General features: G+C 51.9%; 8 protein-coding genes across 8 annotated transcripts; 4 read left to right on the forward strand and 4 right to left on the reverse strand.

Annotated features, from left to right (window-relative positions):
- Window positions 1-500: 500 nt before the first annotated feature.
- P170DRAFT_502659 (uncharacterized protein) lies at window positions 501-1842 on the forward strand (the record flags this gene model as incomplete). Its single annotated transcript, XM_024854183.1, has 6 exons — window positions 501-700; window positions 764-979; window positions 1046-1066; window positions 1123-1172; window positions 1230-1595; window positions 1670-1842. 6 exons carry the CDS (start codon window positions 501-503, stop codon window positions 1840-1842), a joined length of 1026 nt encoding a protein of 341 aa, XP_024699431.1.
- Window positions 1843-2186: 344 nt separating this feature from the next.
- P170DRAFT_416548 (Zn(II)2Cys6 transcription factor) lies at window positions 2187-4547 on the reverse strand (the record flags this gene model as incomplete). The annotated part of the gene is made up of 3 exons (XM_024847126.1): window positions 2187-2728; window positions 2785-2857; window positions 2910-4547. 3 exons carry the CDS (start codon window positions 4545-4547, stop codon window positions 2187-2189), a joined length of 2253 nt encoding a protein of 750 aa, XP_024699432.1.
- A 1130-nt stretch (window positions 4548-5677) lies between these two features.
- P170DRAFT_416550 (CocE/NonD family hydrolase) lies at window positions 5678-7492 on the reverse strand (the record flags this gene model as incomplete). Its single annotated transcript, XM_024847127.1, has 2 exons — window positions 5678-5815; window positions 5864-7492. 2 exons carry the CDS (start codon window positions 7490-7492, stop codon window positions 5678-5680), a joined length of 1767 nt encoding a protein of 588 aa, XP_024699433.1.
- Window positions 7493-7876: 384 nt separating this feature from the next.
- Window positions 7877-9131, forward strand: P170DRAFT_416555 (Clavaminate synthase-like protein; the record flags this gene model as incomplete). The annotated part of the gene is made up of 4 exons (XM_024847128.1): window positions 7877-8220; window positions 8273-8476; window positions 8531-8953; window positions 9002-9131. Exons 1-4 carry the CDS (start codon window positions 7946-7948, stop codon window positions 9129-9131), a joined length of 1032 nt encoding a protein of 343 aa, XP_024699434.1. The 5' UTR covers window positions 7877-7945.
- A 582-nt stretch (window positions 9132-9713) lies between these two features.
- P170DRAFT_367920 (putative MFS transporter) lies at window positions 9714-11588 on the forward strand (the record flags this gene model as incomplete). The annotated part of the gene is made up of 6 exons (XM_024844833.1): window positions 9714-9858; window positions 9909-9965; window positions 10013-10142; window positions 10193-10391; window positions 10451-10861; window positions 10911-11588. The coding sequence occupies 6 exons, from the start codon at window positions 9714-9716 to the stop codon at window positions 11586-11588; spliced, it is 1620 nt and encodes a 539-aa protein (XP_024699435.1).
- Window positions 11589-11590: 2 nt separating this feature from the next.
- Window positions 11591-12261, reverse strand: P170DRAFT_467896 (GNAT family N-acetyltransferase). The gene has a single exon (XM_024852500.1). It carries the CDS (start codon window positions 12140-12142, stop codon window positions 11666-11668), a length of 477 nt encoding a protein of 158 aa, XP_024699436.1. The 5' UTR covers window positions 12143-12261; the 3' UTR covers window positions 11591-11665.
- A 923-nt stretch (window positions 12262-13184) lies between these two features.
- On the forward strand, window positions 13185-14675 carry P170DRAFT_430050 (pyridoxal phosphate-dependent decarboxylase family protein; the record flags this gene model as incomplete). Its single annotated transcript, XM_024847924.1, has 1 exon — window positions 13185-14675. The coding sequence occupies one exon, from the start codon at window positions 13185-13187 to the stop codon at window positions 14673-14675; it is 1491 nt and encodes a 496-aa protein (XP_024699437.1).
- Window positions 14676-14817: 142 nt separating this feature from the next.
- On the reverse strand, window positions 14818-17416 carry aguA (alpha-glucuronidase; the record flags this gene model as incomplete). The annotated part of the gene is made up of 1 exon (XM_024855104.1): window positions 14818-17416. The coding sequence occupies one exon, from the start codon at window positions 17414-17416 to the stop codon at window positions 14891-14893; it is 2526 nt and encodes an 841-aa protein (XP_024699438.1). The 3' UTR covers window positions 14818-14890.
- Window positions 17417-17944: the final 528 nt, after the last annotated feature.

A 17944-nucleotide genomic window follows, 5' to 3' on the forward strand; every position in this document is an offset into this window, starting at 1 on the left:
GTTGCATTTGCGACTAGTATAGGGCTTTTGGGTGTGGTAATATCTATATGGATGGTTTGTATCGCTCTTTCTCGGCCGTGGAGATCGTCCTCGGCCCCGCTGGAGGACTTCGGAATGTGGACGCAGTGGAGACTCGCCGCCGAAGGGACGCATGATTTGTTGTTTCCAGGATCAACATCTGAAATCATACCATAATTGGCTGCTCCGCATGTGGGGGTTACTGCATTCGACATGGTATACTTCGGAGCAGCTGGTAAGTCTCGGGGAGCCCCGAGATAAACAGCAGTTGTGACTGCCCCGAGCCTGGTCCTCCGAAAATGCTGGCAACCGTCTGATATGTTCCTCGGGGAAGGGGAATTCCCGAGAATCCTTTGATGTGAGATGATTCAAAGACATATCGATGTCGGCATAGAAAAGGGTGTCTTGGTCGAGTCGAACTAGGGTCAAACACAACAACTACCAGTCATTCTTCCAAGAGTTATCTACAAGTTCAATACACAATGGCGACCACAACCACCACCACTAACCCCATCACCATCACTGGACACAAGGGCCGCATGTCCCTGGACGGTGAGCCCACCAACTATGGCGACTTCCGCGACGACCTCAACCGCGACGGATACGCTGTAATCAAAGGCGCCGTGCCGCTCGAGCGGGCCAACAAGTACTCCGATTCGTTTTTCCGCTACCTCGAGGGATTGTAAGATTTGCTTTTCCAGTTTCATTCGCCTTGGCTAGAAATCGAATGCTAACATAAAGAAAGTGAGCTCGGCTACGACCGTAATGATCCATCGACTGTGCGACGCGCCAAACTCCCCGTTCTGAATGAGAAGGGCATGATTCTGCACTATGGCGTCACCCACGAACAGTGGGCCTGGGACATTCGGGGCGAGCCAGGGGTGGTTGAGACTTTCGCGAAGGTGTATGATGACGAGGACTTGATTGTTTCGTTTGATGCGGTGAACGTTGGCTTTGCGAAGTGAGTTTCCATCTGTCACTCCACTACGCCTTTTACTACAGATCGGAGGCTAACATACTTCTATAGTCGAGAGGACCTCGAAGAGAAGTAAGCTCACTTGCATACCATGTGGCATAGAGCCTCGCACTAATACAGGAGAACAGCAAGCCCTGGCCGCATCAGGACCAGGACCCAACCAAGCCCGGTTTCCGCTGTACGTATCCCCCCCCCTCCACTCTCCCCAACCACCTATTAACCCATAAATTCACAGGCCTCCAAGGCCTCGTAAACCTCAACCCCTGTGGCCCGAACGACGGCGGCCTCATTGTCTGTAAAGGCGGACACCGGCTCTCCGCCCAATTCCACCGCGAAATGGCCGACGAACCGAAGATCCCCGCCTGGACGCCCGAATGGTTCGGATTCACCGAGAACGGCATGAAATGGCTCAAAGACCACGGTCTCGAATGGGAGAAGGTCTGTGTCGAACCCGGCGATCTGATCGTTTGGGACAGCCGAACGCCGCATTACAATGTTCCCCCGAGTGGAACGCAGGACCGCTTGGCGGTTTATACATGCTACACGCCTGTTCGGGAGGCGAGTCAGGAGGATTTGATTAGGAAGAAGGGGGCTTTTGAGAGTATGTTTTTCCTCTCCACGTGCTCATTTCTAGGTAGTATAATTTCATGTGATGTGGATGCTAATGCGATACAGAACGGTTGGGAACAACACACTGGCCTAACGCGGTGCATGTTGCGCCTACGAATGTCGCGATGAGAGATGGAAAGCCCTGCCCTAAGAGTCGGGAGGGGCCAGTGGAGGATCCGGTGCTGAATGAGAGGACGTTCAAGTTGACTGGTATCCCGTATATTAAGCAGGAAGCTTAGATGTGAAGATGCTGGAGTTAGCTTTGCGGGTTGGTTTGTCGGGTAGCTCATTCGTTATATTCAAATTTGATACGTCTTCGGTTAAAGGTCAAGTCACCTATACATTTACAGGGCTCCAGGGCTCCCTATTGTCAGTTTCTGAATCCTTCTTGTAAGAGGGTTAACTAGACCATTGTGATCACTTGCTACTGCGATCATCTATAGTCCCCATTCGGTCGTAATCTTTGAAGGATTCACGGATCGAGCAAATCGTCGCAAGGAACATAATGAAACATGTTTAGAAAGATTACAGCAAGCAAATAATACAGTCTTTATTCTCATTCCTTTACCGCCAATGCTCGAAATCATGAAACCCCATCTAACCCCGCCGGACTATCAAAATACAGCATCCAATTCCACAAATCCTCTACATTGTATCCCTCAAAAGGAAAGACCGCCCCATCGACAGGATTTGGACAATCGCCCAAAGCTGCGAACTGATCCATAGATGATCCATTCTCGTGAACGCTGCCCTGCTCACGAGTTACTCCATGATACTGGCGCCCAACCTCGCCATCGGCAAGCGGTATATGAGAGGGATGCGAGGACTGGTGCTGTCGTGCGCCTATGGACGAGTCAAGTGATGGATTGGAAAGATCTGGGAGATTTTCAAGTTCTCTTCTCCAAGTTGCGGGCGGATTATCCTCGTACGTTGACGGCGTGAGGAGGGCATTTTGACTGTGCGGGTTGTCGTTCGTGCTGATTGCGGGGAGTTGACAGCGTTGATGTGGTTGGGTAGATATTTGTGCCCTTGCGTTTCTTCCGGGTGAAATCATAGGAGGTCTTTGTTCTGATTGGGCGTGGGCTTTAAGATGGGCTGCTGTCTGGTCGTAAATTGCTGCCAGGCCTGACCTTGGCGTTAATTATCTTCACCAGCGACGGGTAATAACGAGGAAAACAGACCTTCCAGGAAGTGAACATTGGCATTACAACTAGCGAGTCTCGTGCTTGAGTACTCCAAGCAAGCTTTCAAAAGCTAATATACCTTAGTCAACGAGGTGGATTCCTTGAGAGGGACGAGTACAAACCTGCAAATCCATGGCCTGCAGTTTTGACCCCGGGTGTTTCATCAGGTAAATGGCCAAGACGATGCAGGCCAGCAGCGACGGACCTGCTGGGATAAGCCTGGAGTCTGAATCCCTCTCCAACAGCTCAATGCTTAATTTCGCAATAGCCCGGGCACTACTAATGCAGATCGATTCTCCGTTACGAAGTCGAAATTGTGAGGGTTCATCCGCGCAGTGCCGAGCGACTTCGGAATTGAAACTGGCTGATGGGGCAATCAACGCGGCTCGGTGCAGGGCAATTAATGTCTCCTGATATTGAATGGACAGAAATGCAACGATGTGGAAGTCTGAATCCGCACAAAACAGATCATTGCCCGGTCGCAGCTCCGGAGGAAACTTGCTGGCCCAGGTTAAAAGAGAGTGATCGAGTCGGGCTGTGTCCCGCAGAATCTGACGGACACTTCGCGATCCGGGTCGATAGTTGTAGACGTGCTGACTGATGTTGCTTTGATAATCTGCGAGTCCAAGATGCCAGAGTAAAAACGACGATTCGGAAGACAATGATCCGACGGGTGGTATGTGTTCTGGGTTAATGACTGCAGGACGCCCGGACTCGATCTGCATCATTTTGTCGAGGCAGCAGCAGACTGCCCAGACTTGCTTGTATAAGCATTGATCGACAGGCTGAAGATTGGATGTTTGGGAGCTTGTCAGACGGTAGATGCCCAGGGTGTATGCAATACGGGTGGCAATTCCAAGGGTTTGCCAGGCGAGGCCTTCCTGGTTCCGCCCGCGATAAACAATGGTGAAAAGGAGCAGGGTCTGGACGGCTGGAAAGTAGGGAGTGACTATGATATGGGACAGCAACCCGGTGGCCGCATGGCAGTACATATCGCCTTTTTCTGTGATACACTGGGTAGCTTCGTCGGCTCCGAAGCTCATCAGAAGATAGGCGGATGCTAAGACAGGGACATTGTCTCGCGAAAGCTCTGCATAATCTGAAAGAGTGGCGAGCTGTTCGACAGCTGCTCGGAGGGCCTTCGGGTCAAAGATGGGATACAGTGGATGAATCCGAGATTCATACATCGACAAATATCGGTCCCGAGTTTCTTGACTCGGAAGCGTCGGGAGGGACAGTTTCAACGACAATTCCAGCTCTTCTGCGTGTCGCATTCCATGTCGAAAGGAACTCGATACCGGTTTCAGCCTGGCTGCTTTGAAGAATACATCGAGAGACTTGGCGAGGCACTGCGAGCTGCTGCCCCCCATGATCTTCATGCGATTCGTCTCATGTTCGACATTCAGGGAGGTAATGAACGGATGATGCACCGGCGAGACTCCGTCGTTTTTCTCGGTTTCAATCACATCGTTACTTGGTGATTGCTGCTGTTCCTGATCCTGAGGGCTTAATTCTTCTTCTCGAGGAATCTCCCTATCATCGTCCCTGGCAACAAACCCGGACACTTTCTCCGGTAACTCCAGCCATTCTCGCACGCCCGTTACTCCTGGCCGTTGCGGATCGGTTGTCACACACGTCTGATTCCGCTGTCGACAATTGCGACATTTGGGATACTCCGCGTCACATTTCACTTTTCGCTGGCGACACATATTACAGGCCATCGACAGACGAGGCCGCTTAGCGGCCGGAGGGCGATCCATTCCGAGCCACGGTGTCCGATTCACCGTCCTTGACGGCGGCTCAAACGGACCCTGCACATTTTGGACTTTTTGCTTCTCTCAACGCTGTCCCGACGGACGTATGCACTCCGTCTGTCAGTGACGACCGAGGATGTCCACATGCCTACGCAGCCAAGTCCCTTGGGAGCAATAGGAGACACTGAATTGCTAATCCCAGCTAACGAAGTCCCAGAAATGCGGGGTTCCCAACGCGGGGGATCTGCTCGAGACTCCGGAAATTGCGAATCCTTCGTGGGGGTCGCGATGCCCTCGGCTCCAATCGGCGTTCGGGCTTTTGTGCTCAGATGACTCGAGGGACGGGAATTGAATTTCTTCCATTTACCGAGTCAACCTCTCTCTGATCTCACCAATGGATTAGCATTACAACGAACTTCGGAGTAGACACAGCCAGTATATATCCGAACACCGATCACGGTTACCCCACCATCAAGTACTCCTCCCGCTAGCATCTCGAATATGAGATACGTCTTGAGATAGCCAGTGCAGATTCACTATCCATCCTTCATTTCATAACATCATATCTTATCAATGTTGACCAAATTTGTCATCCGCGCTTCCCTAACCGCCGGAATTTGCGCCCCATTCTACATGCCCTATACTCGATCGCGAGACTGCAGACACAACAGACTCCAGACGCGGCAGAGTAAGCGAACAAACCTTTATTCAGAAGCGTACCGCAAGAGACTGACCAAGCTTAGCCCGGATCTTGTCTTGAGACAGATTTGATTACCAAGTTGGTTTCGCATACTTTGGTTGACACCGGTCGGCTTGTGGGTATTTAGGGATATCGTTGGCATTGGAAGCTTGATTTGAGTTCTGGGACACCGTTTTCTTTTTTAGCTTTAACCATAAAAAACCATACGCAAAGAAAGAAATCGAAACTATGAGGATGTTCCATCCACAATACGGGTCTTTCCATAATCGGTAAATGGTACCTCCAGAGCAGAGGGATATATTATTGGCGTTAAATATTGATCTTACATGGCTGCCTACAAATTGAATGCAGGAACAATTTCAAGAAAACTAATTGTATTCAATAGCCGAATTGCCTTCAAATCTGGGCTCTAGGCAGCCCAGCAAAATGCAAGTTCTTAAGTAAATGGCAAGATCAAGGAGCTGGGATACTCTCCACCACAGTGAATGACATGCGTCCCCTTATTCAACTCATGATCGGGTCGTGGCTTCGACCACGTCTTGTACTCCGCAATACTGGGGAACTGCCCGGACACCTATTGAAGTTAGTTTAATTCTGCTTCTCTCGCAGGGAGGATACTCACCCGCAGACTTATCGATTCACCAGCGTCGAAATCCACTCCCATGGCCCAGATGCCAATCTCCAATTTCACAATACTCCCGGGCTCCACCTTCTCTTGCTTTGTGTGCGGGTGGAATGGGAACTGCGGATGAATGCTCTTGGACTCATCAAACGCCCTGTGAGACGCTCTCAGAACACCCATCGATCCAAGGTGCAGGTTCAGACTCGCTTGGTCGGATTTCGGAATCTCATCGATCGCATTGACCGGGGTCGCATGGATGGGAAAGTTCAAGTGCATCAGAGCCTTCCCGTCTTTGTCTTTCTTGCGCAGAATGACAAATACGACGAAATCGTCTCTATCCTGACAGGACATGTAGAGGACAGCCTTGGGTAGACCAATAAGTCTTGAGGACTTTTCAAAGGTGTAGGAGAACTCAGCAAAGCTGGAGGATTGTTCGGAATTGTAGGACACGGTATGTTTCTCAAGAGCTGCGTTCGCGCTGAGTTGGTCCTTCGAAAGGAAGAGCTCTCGGTACTCCGTGCTAGGAACAGGGAAGTCCTCGAGGACAACATCGTCGATGGCCTCGCGATCGCCAAACTGGAGCGCGGACCATCGGACCTTGGGAGTCTTTTCCCAATCGTTCTGAGCCCCCTTCAGATAACGGTCGAAGAACAAGACGAGCTCGTCATTCGAATCAGGGCAAGAGTACAGTTCGTACCACTCCTGCTTGCTGCCCCAGCGGATCCATTTCTGATCATGCGGCAGCTCCAACCAGGCGCGAACCGATCCCATCGTGTGGATGGAGCTGACATCCGATCCACGAATGTACACCGGGCACTGCACCTTCGAGATGTCGGCTCGCTTGTCCTCCCAAAAGGCGCTCGACACGGGTGACCGACGGTACATTTCTTCAAAGTCCTCTATCCCCGAGCTGTCTGGTCCACGGACGATCTCGTTCGTGATCAGGTCGAAATTGCTCATCGAGAACCAGCCACCACGACAGAACTGTTCGCGATAGATGTCACCGGACCCTTCCCATGGCGCGATAGCCTTTAGCGACGGGGGCTGCTGCGAGGCGATGAACCATTGCGAGATCGCCAGGGCCGAATTGCCTGCCATTCCGATAGATCCATTGCACCAGTCCATGGCTGCGAGCGCTTCCACGACGTCGTATCCATCTTCAGCGTCTTGGGACCCCATAACATTGATGAGCCCATCGCTATTACCCGCGCCACGGGTGTCAATGCTGACGATAGCATAGCCCAGGGGACACCAAGTCTGAGGATCCAATCCCTCGAACTTCTCAAGTCCACTGAGATCAGAACGCGGAACGCAGCAGTTCCACGTACACATGGGGAGCATATCGAGAGCACTATACTTCTTGCCGTAAAAGGACCAACTCAGCACCGCTGGAATCTTCCCAGTCTGGTCGGCTGGTCGATAGATGTCCGCGTAAAGGCGACAGCCGTCGCGCACGACGATCTCGACGTCGTGGTCAATGCGGATTGGGCTCTTCAAGGGTTTGGCATTGAATCCATTCCACCCGATCGGTAGGACTTCGGTCTTTCCAGGCTGCAAACCAGAGTAGCCATTTTCGCCCAGCTTGGGGGCCTTGATGCGCTTGTAGGCGGATTGGACAGGAGGAGGCATGATCAAGAGTAGGAATGGATGAGGACGCGAGTGATCCAGTAGTGTAGCTTTCGTTCTTCATAGTTGTGTGCTAATTTCATTGGTCTTAAATGAAAATACCAGAGCTACAAGGGACTGCTTTCCCGGAGCCACGATGTGGACAGCAGACACGCCTTGTTCCATCGGATGTCGACCTCCACCCTCTCGGGGCATTGGCGGCCGAATATCTCGGGCTGATCTGGTGCTTTTGCCTTCCCCGAATTCCCCCACACTTCGGAGGCCTCCGAGCTCTCTCGCCGAGCACGATTCCGCCGAATGGGCTCCGAGAAAGCGGTACCTGTGCCTCGGTCTTGAGGTGTTTACTTAAGTGAACTTTGAGTTCCCCGACAAATCTACAGTATCAGATCTCATACAAGCAAGAAAGAAATTAGCAACCAAAAAGACCCCAACACCGATACAGACACCGTGCCGAATATGTCAACCACCACCGTGCAAGAAATGGCTGCGGCCACCAATGAGTCTTTTACCATCAAAGACCTTGTGGACTTCAGCAGCCGAACCTATGGCGATTGGCGCGACGAGTTCCATCAAAACGGCTGCGTCGTCATCAAGAACGTGATCAGCCCCGAACGCGCCAAGTACTACTGCGACAAGCAGATCCAGTGGCTGAAGAACTTCGAGCTGGGATTCGACGAGAACGATGAGAGCACTTGGACGGCGGACCATCTGCCCGTCAGCTTCAAGGGAGGGTGAGTTTCTATTACCCTTTTCTTCGGAGCCATAATGATTGACACCGTCAAGCATGTACTTCGCCTACGGCTCCACCCACGAGAAGATGGCATGGGAGGCTCGCACCGAGCCTGCCGTTGTGGACATCTTCGAGAAACTATGGGAGACCAAGGAGCTTCTCTGCTCATTCGACGGGCTAAACATCTCCATGCCCCGCCGAAAGGACCTAAACTGGAGTCCGTGGCCGCACTGCGACCAGAACCCCGACCGAAAGGGGTATGCATTCTCCACCCACCGCGCATCCCCCCATGACCCACTAACGACATACAGAATGCAAGCCGTGCAGGGCCTATTGAACTTCGCTCCGAACGGCCCGAAAGACGGCGGACTCATGCTCATGAAAGGCTCGGCGAAGCTCTTCGACGAGTTCTTCGCGCAGAAGCGTGATCAATACGACCACGAAGACGCCCCGCCCCCGGAGCTCAAGTACATGGACCTGTTCCTGTTCCACGAGAAAGACCTGAAATGGTTCCAGGATAAGGGCTGCGAGCTGGTCAAGATCAACATGGAGCCCGGAGACTTTGTGCTCTGGGACTCGCGCACCATGCATTACGCCTGTCTGCCCGAGGGCGATCAGATCCGTCACGTTCAGTACATCTGCATGACGCCGAAACGGTTCGCCACGCCCCAGGCGCTGGAGCTGAAGAAGTTCTGTTTCGAGAATTCCATGGGTACTACCCACTGGCCGCACTGGTATGTGTTCTTTCGTTTTTACTACGGGTGGTAATTAATGAGTTCTAGCAATATTCGTCCTGCGAGCGAGAAACCGATGCGGAATGGAGAGGTCTGTCATAAGTACCGGACTGAGCCTTTTGAAAAGCCGGAGAGGACTGACACAGTTCTGCGCTTGGCTGGTGTGAAGGAATACTAGTCTTGCTTTTTTATGAATTTTATGTAACTATTGTGTAGTTGTCGAGTTAGAATTGAGTTGTGTTTTTCAATATCTTGATGTGCCTTATTATTTTCGAATATTCGTTTGGACCTTCGAGTCTATGCCGGTAGATGATCTGGAGGTAGATCGAATAATAGATTGAAGCCGAAAAAACAGGAATCTCAATTTCTCGATTCGCTTCAATTGACTTTTGTCCACATTCCGACATGGCTGGGAAGTGTGATCTACAGCATCCAGCACCATGACGATGGCGGAGGTGGCGCTCGGTGCTCCCCGAGTCATAACCCTTTCGGAGCGGGGATTTAGGCTGCGTTTTAGTGACCGAGCAGCTTAGTGTGGACGCTGAAGAGCCATTCTGGGGTAATCTGGGGTCTAGGCATCTTCTTATCATCCACTGCCAACACCGTCGGCTGGACAACAAGGCAATGAATATGGGGGTCTTTCGCATATTTAACCTCCTTCCGTTGCAGTGTTCCAACCCATTCATCAGAGGTGGTGCGTCTTCCATCCATCATTTCCCTCTGTCATAAATTGAGCTATACAGCCTCACCTTCGCGCACCATGCCAGACGACGACAAAGCCTCGGTGGGCCATGTGGAGGAACTTGAAGCCATAGGGGCCAACCCCGACCGAAAGGTGATGGGAACCGTTAAGCTCACTGAAGGAGCAATTGTTTATATCCCCACTCCAACAGCAGATCCACGCGGTCAGTATCGATTGACACCTCCTGAAACTATGAAGGCTGACTGTTTCTAGACCCTTTGAATATGCCAACATGGCAGAAGAGCATTATTCTTGTGGTCATATCAGTTTGTAAGTTTAAGACCTCCTCGCTCAAAGCACGAGGTCTAACAACACAGTCTCAACTCTCGGCCTCGCTCTTGTCTCCGGATTCGGTGGTCTACTTGGCTTCTACATCCCTCAATATGAAGCGGTCGGGAAGGGATATAGCGACATCACCCATTTGATGACGTATCCCACGCTGTTCATGTACGAACTCCGCGACACACTGGGACCGTGGGATGCTAACCATATTTCAGGGGAATTGGGAACCTCATCGGAATGCCTCTGGCCATCGGAATTGGACGTCGCATTGTTATTCTCGGGTCCACAGCTATCCTGGTGGTCGGCGCTGTTCTTTGCGCAACAGCTAAGAACTACGAGTGGCATCTTGCCTCGCGGATGGTCGTTGGTTTAGCTGCAGGACAGAGCGAGGCCCTAGTTCCTATGATCACTCAGGTATTTAACCCTGAATCCCGTGTCAGAGTAGTCATTGATTTTATTCCGAGTGTATCTAGGAAATTTACTTTCTACATGAGCGAAGCAAAGCCCTCATGGGTCAACAAGCGATCCAAGTTAGCCTGACTTCAGTGTGGGTGCTTTTTGCCGGTCCCATCGCAGGAGCGATTACTCCCGGGTGGTGGTATGGGCTTGGAGCTGCCTTGGCAGGTCTACTGCTTGTTGTCGCTTTCTTCTTTCTTCCTGAGACCAAATACGATCGGTCGCTGGCGTCCTACCAGGAGGAGACATCCTCTGGTGATGACTCCAGGAAGGACTCCATTGGAAGTGTTCAGAAGGGGAATTCGGATGGCGTCTGCACAGAGCGACCGCCTCTGGACACCACAAGATATGCACCGCGGACATTCAAATCGGACCTGCGACTCTGGATTGGCAAGCCGGAGTGGAACAAAGTCTGGGAAGTGCTAAGGGTACGTCGTGTCCTCTCCAGCGCCCGAGCTCCTCACTGACACGATTCAGCAAACATTCGAGTTACTTCTTTTTCCCAATGTTCTCTGGGCCATGTTACTGAATGGGCTCACAATCGGTGTGAACATTGCCATCGGCACCACGTACAGCACCATCGTATCCAGCCCCCCCTACAATTGGCCTAATAGCAGCGCCAGCTACGTGAATTGCGGACAGATCGTGGTCGCGATCGCCGCGCTACCTCTGCTGGGACACGGATCGGACTACCTGATCAAGTACTTTGCTAAGCGCAACGACGGGATGCACGAGCCCGAAGTTCGAATCATCCCTTTGATTGTCCCCATTATTGTGGGCGTCTTCACATCTGCACTATACGGCGTGGGGGCAGCGAATCCCTACCAATATCACTGGTTCACCTATGTCTGGGGCGTCGCAGCATACTACTTTTGCTTCGTTGGAGCCAACATCGTGGCCATTACCTATCTACTAGACAGTTATCCTGCTCGAGCAGGACCCTTGCTGGTCATCATCTGCGCCTTCCGAGGCATCATCTCGTTTGGTACTAGTTATGGAACGGCCCCGTTTGTTGAGCTTCACGGATATGACGGTACATTCGGCACGTTCGCTGCGCTTACAGGATTCTTGGGAGCATTGGGCATCCCGGTGTATATCTGGGGCAAGAAGATCCGACAGTTTACGGGACGGTTTGCAAAGGATAAATCAGATTGATCATTGTGCTTATACTTTCACGTTTAACGAGGATATCAGATTTGCTTAGCTTGATTTGACATAGGAATGAATGTTCATCAGTTCAACTCTTTGCGATAGAACACTCTCTCATACCCATCCTCCTCTCGCCGATCCGTCTCCACAAACCCCAACTTCGGATAAAGTGCCAGATTCTCGTACATCTTGATATTTGTAAACAGTACCACGGCCTTGCAACCTCTTTCCTTACCCAAACCCTCCGCAAAGTCCATAAGAAGTCTCCCATATCCCTTCCCTTGGGCTCCTGGGTCGACGACCAGATTGTTGATGTTGATTGATGCCGTGTCGGTATCCATGCGGAGGACGACGGAGCCAACGATTCTCCCGTCCTCAAGGCGTTCCAGGGCGTATATCTCCCGTGTTTTCAAGAGCTCGTAGTAGTCTGCGACCATGGGGGCGGGTGGCTTGCCGATTCGAGGGATGTATTTCGAGTATGCGGCGACGACCATTGCTTTGATGGTTGGGACATGGTCTGGGGTGGCCTCGATGATCGAAAGGCCTTGTAGGGAGGTCATATTGCAGATTTCTTCGATTGTATCTGACAGGTGAGATTTCAGTGTTGTAATCCGGCGATGGAGGTCGGTATTTATGGGATGAGTCACCGTTGAACGGAATGTTGGGCTTCGGAATCAAATTCTTCGCGCGATTGTGGCACGATCCTTGTCATTACTAAATCCACAAGTGCTTATGGTTATCCGCTACTTGCTTCGTTAGTTAAGTCCATAGCAGGCACTCTAATGCAAGAGGGGCGGGTATGTGATCAACTGCCTTCCTACTGGGAAAATATTGAGCTAGTAAGAGTTGAAAATATTATATTTTGAAGGAGTAAAGTAGTTTCACCAAATGCTATTCACTTGATTTCGTCTTATCCGATCATCATTTGCTCGTTAGTCGATCAACCAGCATTTGAGGGTTAACGATGGTGACTGGTGCCTCAGGTGTCGAGGTGTTGAGCTGCACCTGACCGATGCCTCGGCTTTCAACTTCTTTCTTGTCGTCCCGTCTTCTTCCCAACACTCCCACTCGGTCATCTCAACCCAATCCCGACTCCAGATCATCCCTCCATCGGGATCGGGATCACTGATGGGCGGGATTTGATCTCTCGGCAACCAAGATCTTTCTCCCGGAACTTTGCTCCAGCTCGGCCTGATGACGTCCGCATGCGTTGTTTGCCTAATGAGGCAAGAGATTCTCCGGCCGTCAACCCTGGTTGCTGCATGTCATTGGCGACTTCTGATTAAACTGTCGGCTCTGGGGTCAGGGACAATCCCCGGAAACTCTGATGCAAGATTGAACCCCCCTGTGACTTGATTTGCCTTCTACAGCACATGCAATTTTACTTTACCACGGAGCGGCGACGGTCTGGGCTTCCGTTCGCGGCGATGTATCTATGAGATAAATATTGAGATTTTCAATACTATTTAACGTCCGATCTACTGCGTATCCCCTGTCCTGCTTTCCATTACTATCCCTTCTTCTGCTCTTCACGAAGCAATCCTTCCAGAAGCCCGGAGATTTGTTGAAATTACCCATATTCTCAGACATGCAACGCTCAGCATGGGTGAAGTCGGCCCTACTGCCCTTGATGGGATCCCAGTCCGCAGTATCCCCCAGCCTGCAAGTCCTGCGAGTGATCTTCAAAGCGAAGTGGAAGATCAATGGCTTAGTTTGATTTGCATCCTACAAGGACTTCAATGCGCCACCACGCCAGGCCTCGATGAACCAATCATCCAAAAGTCTACCGATCAAGATATCAGCGACCTCCGACTCCTCAGTACACCTGACATTCCTCGATCGATATCCAAAGTCATCCAAGAAGCGTACGCTATCTTCGATCATCGCGCCCGTACCAACCATCCGCGATTCTTCTCCTTCACGCCAGCTAATGCCACGCCACTCACCTGGCTAGGAGACGTCATTGTCTCTGCGTTCAATGCCCACTGTGGCGGCTCTCTTGCAGCTGCAGGCCCCTGCGCCGTTGAGTCGGAATTGATCAATTGGTTTGCATCGAGAATCCACTTCCCCTCCACCGCGGGAGGTCTCTTTGTCTCTGGGGCATCGATGGCAAACATGATGGCCATGACCGCCGCCCGCGATGCGAAATTAGAATGGCACAACCACTCCAAGGGTGTAATCTACATCGCTCGCCACGCACACAACTCACTTTACAAAGCGGCTCGCACCCTCGGTTTCCACGCCAAGCAGATCCGGCCCGTGGACTTGGACGCATCCAACCGTTTAAGCACCAGCCACCTCCAACAGCTCATCCAATCCGACCGGCAAAAAGGCCTCATCCCGTTTCTTGTCATCGCGACATTCGGCTACACCGAGACAGGGCTCGTCGATCCCCTGACCATCATCTCTGAGATCGCCAGAGCCGAATCCCTCTGGCTCCACATCGACGGGGCCTACGGCGCATCACTATCCCTCTCTATCTCGCGGTCGGGTCTAGCTCGGCACCTCAGCACCGCCGACAGCGTATCCTGGGACGCGCATAAGCTTCTCTTCCAGACCTACGGGTGCGGAATGCTCCTCGTGCGAGACAAGACGCATCTCGTGTCAAGCTTCCACGCGCAGTCGTCTTTCCTGGACCACACGGCTCGGGTACAAGACGAGCCTGAGTTCTGGGACATGGGGGTTGAATTGACGCGACCGGCGCGGGCTATGAGCTTGTGGTTTACGTTGCGGGTTCTGGGAACGGAGCGGATTGGGCAGTTGATTGATCATGGGATGGGTCTTGCGGAGGTTATTCAAATAAGATTGGAGGCGATGGAGGGCTGGGAAATCATCACTCCTGCGTCTCTGGGGATAATTACTTTCAGATATCATCCGAAGCAGAGGCAGGAAGAGAGATTAGACAAATTGAATGAGGCTATATCCAAGGTTTTGCTGGATACGAACACGGCGGCTATCATGACCGTTCGGGTGGGTGGCGTTCTGGCGTTGAGGATATGCTGTTCTAACGTTCGATTGACGGAGGACGATGTGGAGGAGCTGGTGGGGAGTGTGGATGAGCTAGCTATACTGGTAAATGCGAGTATGGAGTAGCTATGTTGTTTCTTCTAGGGTTTGGCTCTGGGTTAGAGGCGCTACTTTTGTCTGATACGATTTATGGCTCCTTTGGGTGACCGGTTACATACCTCGCAGAGTATTTGCTTTCTTCATTGAATACCAATTCATCTTGTTTGTTCTGAATGAAACAGCTATATCCGTAGACTCACCCACAGGGCTGTACAACAAGCTTAACCCCGGCAATAACTCAACTAATCCACGACACCTTCAGGCAGCAGCACCACATAATCCAGCGGCGCCGGCTCGACTCCATCCGGCTGACCCACGATCTTCAACACATCTCCTTTCTTGACCTTCACATCGCGGAAGGTAATCCGTATCGCTGAATGCCCGTCCAAGTAGATCGACGGCGTATGCCCAAGGATATCCTCAGCGTTCCCCTTCCACTTTCCGACGACGCGCTTGTTCAAATAAACCGTCCATTCAGACTGTCCTCCATACAGATCATAGTAGTTGATACCCAGATCGTACGTTCCGGGCGGGAACTTCAGCTTTGTCGTGGCAGTCCCTGTGGTCGAGTTGGTCGCAGTGACGATGGCCGTCGCGTTCGAGGCTGTCTCGTACGGATGCACAGTGTACTTCGTGTATCCGCTCAAGTTCATATCTTCGGCTTCGACGCGCCACGGATGATGACGTACCCGGCCCTCTTGGTCCTCGATGTCCGACAGGTTGTAGTAGAAGTTATTGATCGCGTCGCGCCAAACGATGGAATGGCCTGCCTGGTAGATGAATCGATGCCGCACCTCTTCGTACCGCTGCTTATCAATCCGTCCTTTCAGCGCTTCCCACTTAGGAACGAAGGTCTGAGCAGTCTCCGCGCCGCTGTAGTGCGCATCGTAGAAGTGCTGGATGACGGTTTTGCTGGAGTGCAGACGATGCGTGTACGGGACGTGGTGGAACCACAGCAGGAGATCGTCTGGGGTGGTTTCGATCTCCTCGTACATCTCCGCGATCTCGGATGGATATTGGCCTGCGTTTTTCGTTCCATTCTTGACGGTACGATCCATGCCGATGGACTGGCTGTTAGCCCGAGTCCATTGTCCCCAGCCATTGCCGTCCTGAGAGCCGGGGTTGGGTCCGTAATGAGTGTACAGAATGTCGGTTAGAGTCTGGATGCCTAAATTGCCGGTGTAGTTCTCGTACGCGGGCCAGGATGCCATCGACAGTTCTGTGATGGTGTCGAGAACGCGGCGATCCCGCCCGAAAGTCAGGCGCGTCCAGTCTTCGAGGATGTCAACTGAGTCGGCTGTAGGGTTCCATGCTAGACGGCCGTAGGCGTACAGATTCGACATGGCCAGGTGGCTTCCGAGCCATGAGCTGTTAGTGCCGACATTGACCACAGCAGCATAGCCTCCCAGCGACCGCTTGAAATGCTGCCCTGAAACAATGTCCCTAACGGGAGATGGTTTCTTGTCGACGCGCAGGTCAAAATCTAATATCTCCTTCCACATCGGAGATAGGTAAACTAGGTGACACTGTTGGCCAAGATATTCTTGCGTGACTTGTAGTTCAATCGCCATGTTGGTGTGGTACATGTTGGCGAATAATGGAGACACGGGTTCGCGCACTTGGAAGTCAATGGGTCCATGTTTGATTTGGACCACGACGTTGTCTTCGAATTTCCCGTCGAGCTCTTTGAAGAATTCGATTTGTGCGTTCGCCCTGTCGTTGGTCCAGCTGTCCTCACTCAGGTGGTGATCGTAAACGAAGGCACGGAACATGAGTACACCACCGTGCGGCTGCAAGGCCCGCGCAAAGAGATTGGCGCCCTCTGCTAGAGTCCGGTTGTATGTTTCTGGCCCAGGCTGACCCTCTGAGCTTGCCTTGACCAGGTATCCAGCCAGGTCTGGAACGTACTCATACAGGCTGTCGGTGATGTCCTGCCACCAGGAGATGACTTTCGGATCCAGAGGATCATATGTCCCAAGGCCGCCTAGGGTATCAGGAGAAGCAAAATTAAGGGATACGCCAATTTGGATGCCGTACGGTCGGAATACATCGGCGATGCGCGTCAAGCCTTTCATGTTGGTGGGTGTGAGGAGCGTCGCATTGGCATTGACATTGTTCACGACAATCGCGTTGATTCGGATCGAGGCCAAAAGCCGAGCATATTGTTTCACCCGGTCCATGTTCTCGACTATACGGCCTTCGGAGAAGAATATAGACGGGCCAGCGTATCCTCGCTCTATACTGCCGTCCATGTTATCCCATTGATTCACCCACCGGATCGGAGCATCAGGGTTAGTTGAGTAATCGACGTCGGAGAAGTTCCCTTGCCCAAGCAACGAGATGTATTCGAAGGCTCCATACAGCGCACCTCGGGCATTCTGGCCAATGATTTGGACGCCATCTCCTTTCGCTCGCAACCAGAAACCATCTTCCTCTAATGTCGGGACGTCGGAGTGTTTGTTGCATGCTTTCCGGTATTCATCGAGGGTGGCCACGACAAGAGAGGAACGAGAATCACATTTGGAACGGGTAATGGAAACATCCTTTCCAACAATTTCATGCAGCCCTTTCTTCAATTCTTGCGCCGCAGTGACAACCGGATTAGACTGATTGTTCGTGAACGTCACGATACGGGATGGCAGTCGACGCTGGCAATTCTTATCGCACCGAACGGGGGCATAACGCAGCCAGCCATCAAAGCCATTTTCTGCAGCGACTGCTGTGACGAGAAGAAGCCAAAATAGGCGCAAAAAGGACAATTGACGCATTGTGAAATCCCTGGTGATTCTCTCCCCAGCCGCAGAAAACAAACGACATCTTTTATAGTTTCCGGGCTGGACACCCCACGCTTCCCCGTGGCATGACGTTACGGACCACCGTGCCATGCCAAACTGCATTCAGGCTATACTCGACATTGAGCTCTGAGGAAACGCGGGGTGGCAGTCGATCTTCCGATGGCCGTTTCCTAGCCGGGCCATTCTGAGGTGAATACGAGATCTCTCAGGTCCAACCAGGGGCTATAGAAGTTTCACCTTGAAGCTCTCATAATGCAGCAAGACATCAACTGTAGACCTTTCAATAAAACAGCAGTCAGAAGAGGCAGCCTATGAGGCCATTCGGATCGACCACCTCATTGCCGAGAGCAATTTAGCCGGATTGCGGGGATCAAACATTCGATGCGGGGATATTTCCCAAGTGAAATGCACCAATCACACCGGGTGGTCGGCTACTGTGGAAGATAGCAGGTTCACCATGTCGGCAACTGATGTATTCTTCCACTTTGCAGGAGAGAAGAA

Source organism: Aspergillus steynii (assembly GCF_002849105.1).
Source record: "Aspergillus steynii IBT 23096 chromosome Unknown P170scaffold_9, whole genome shotgun sequence".
Lineage (NCBI taxonomy): Eukaryota > Fungi > Ascomycota > Eurotiomycetes > Eurotiales > Aspergillaceae > Aspergillus > Aspergillus steynii.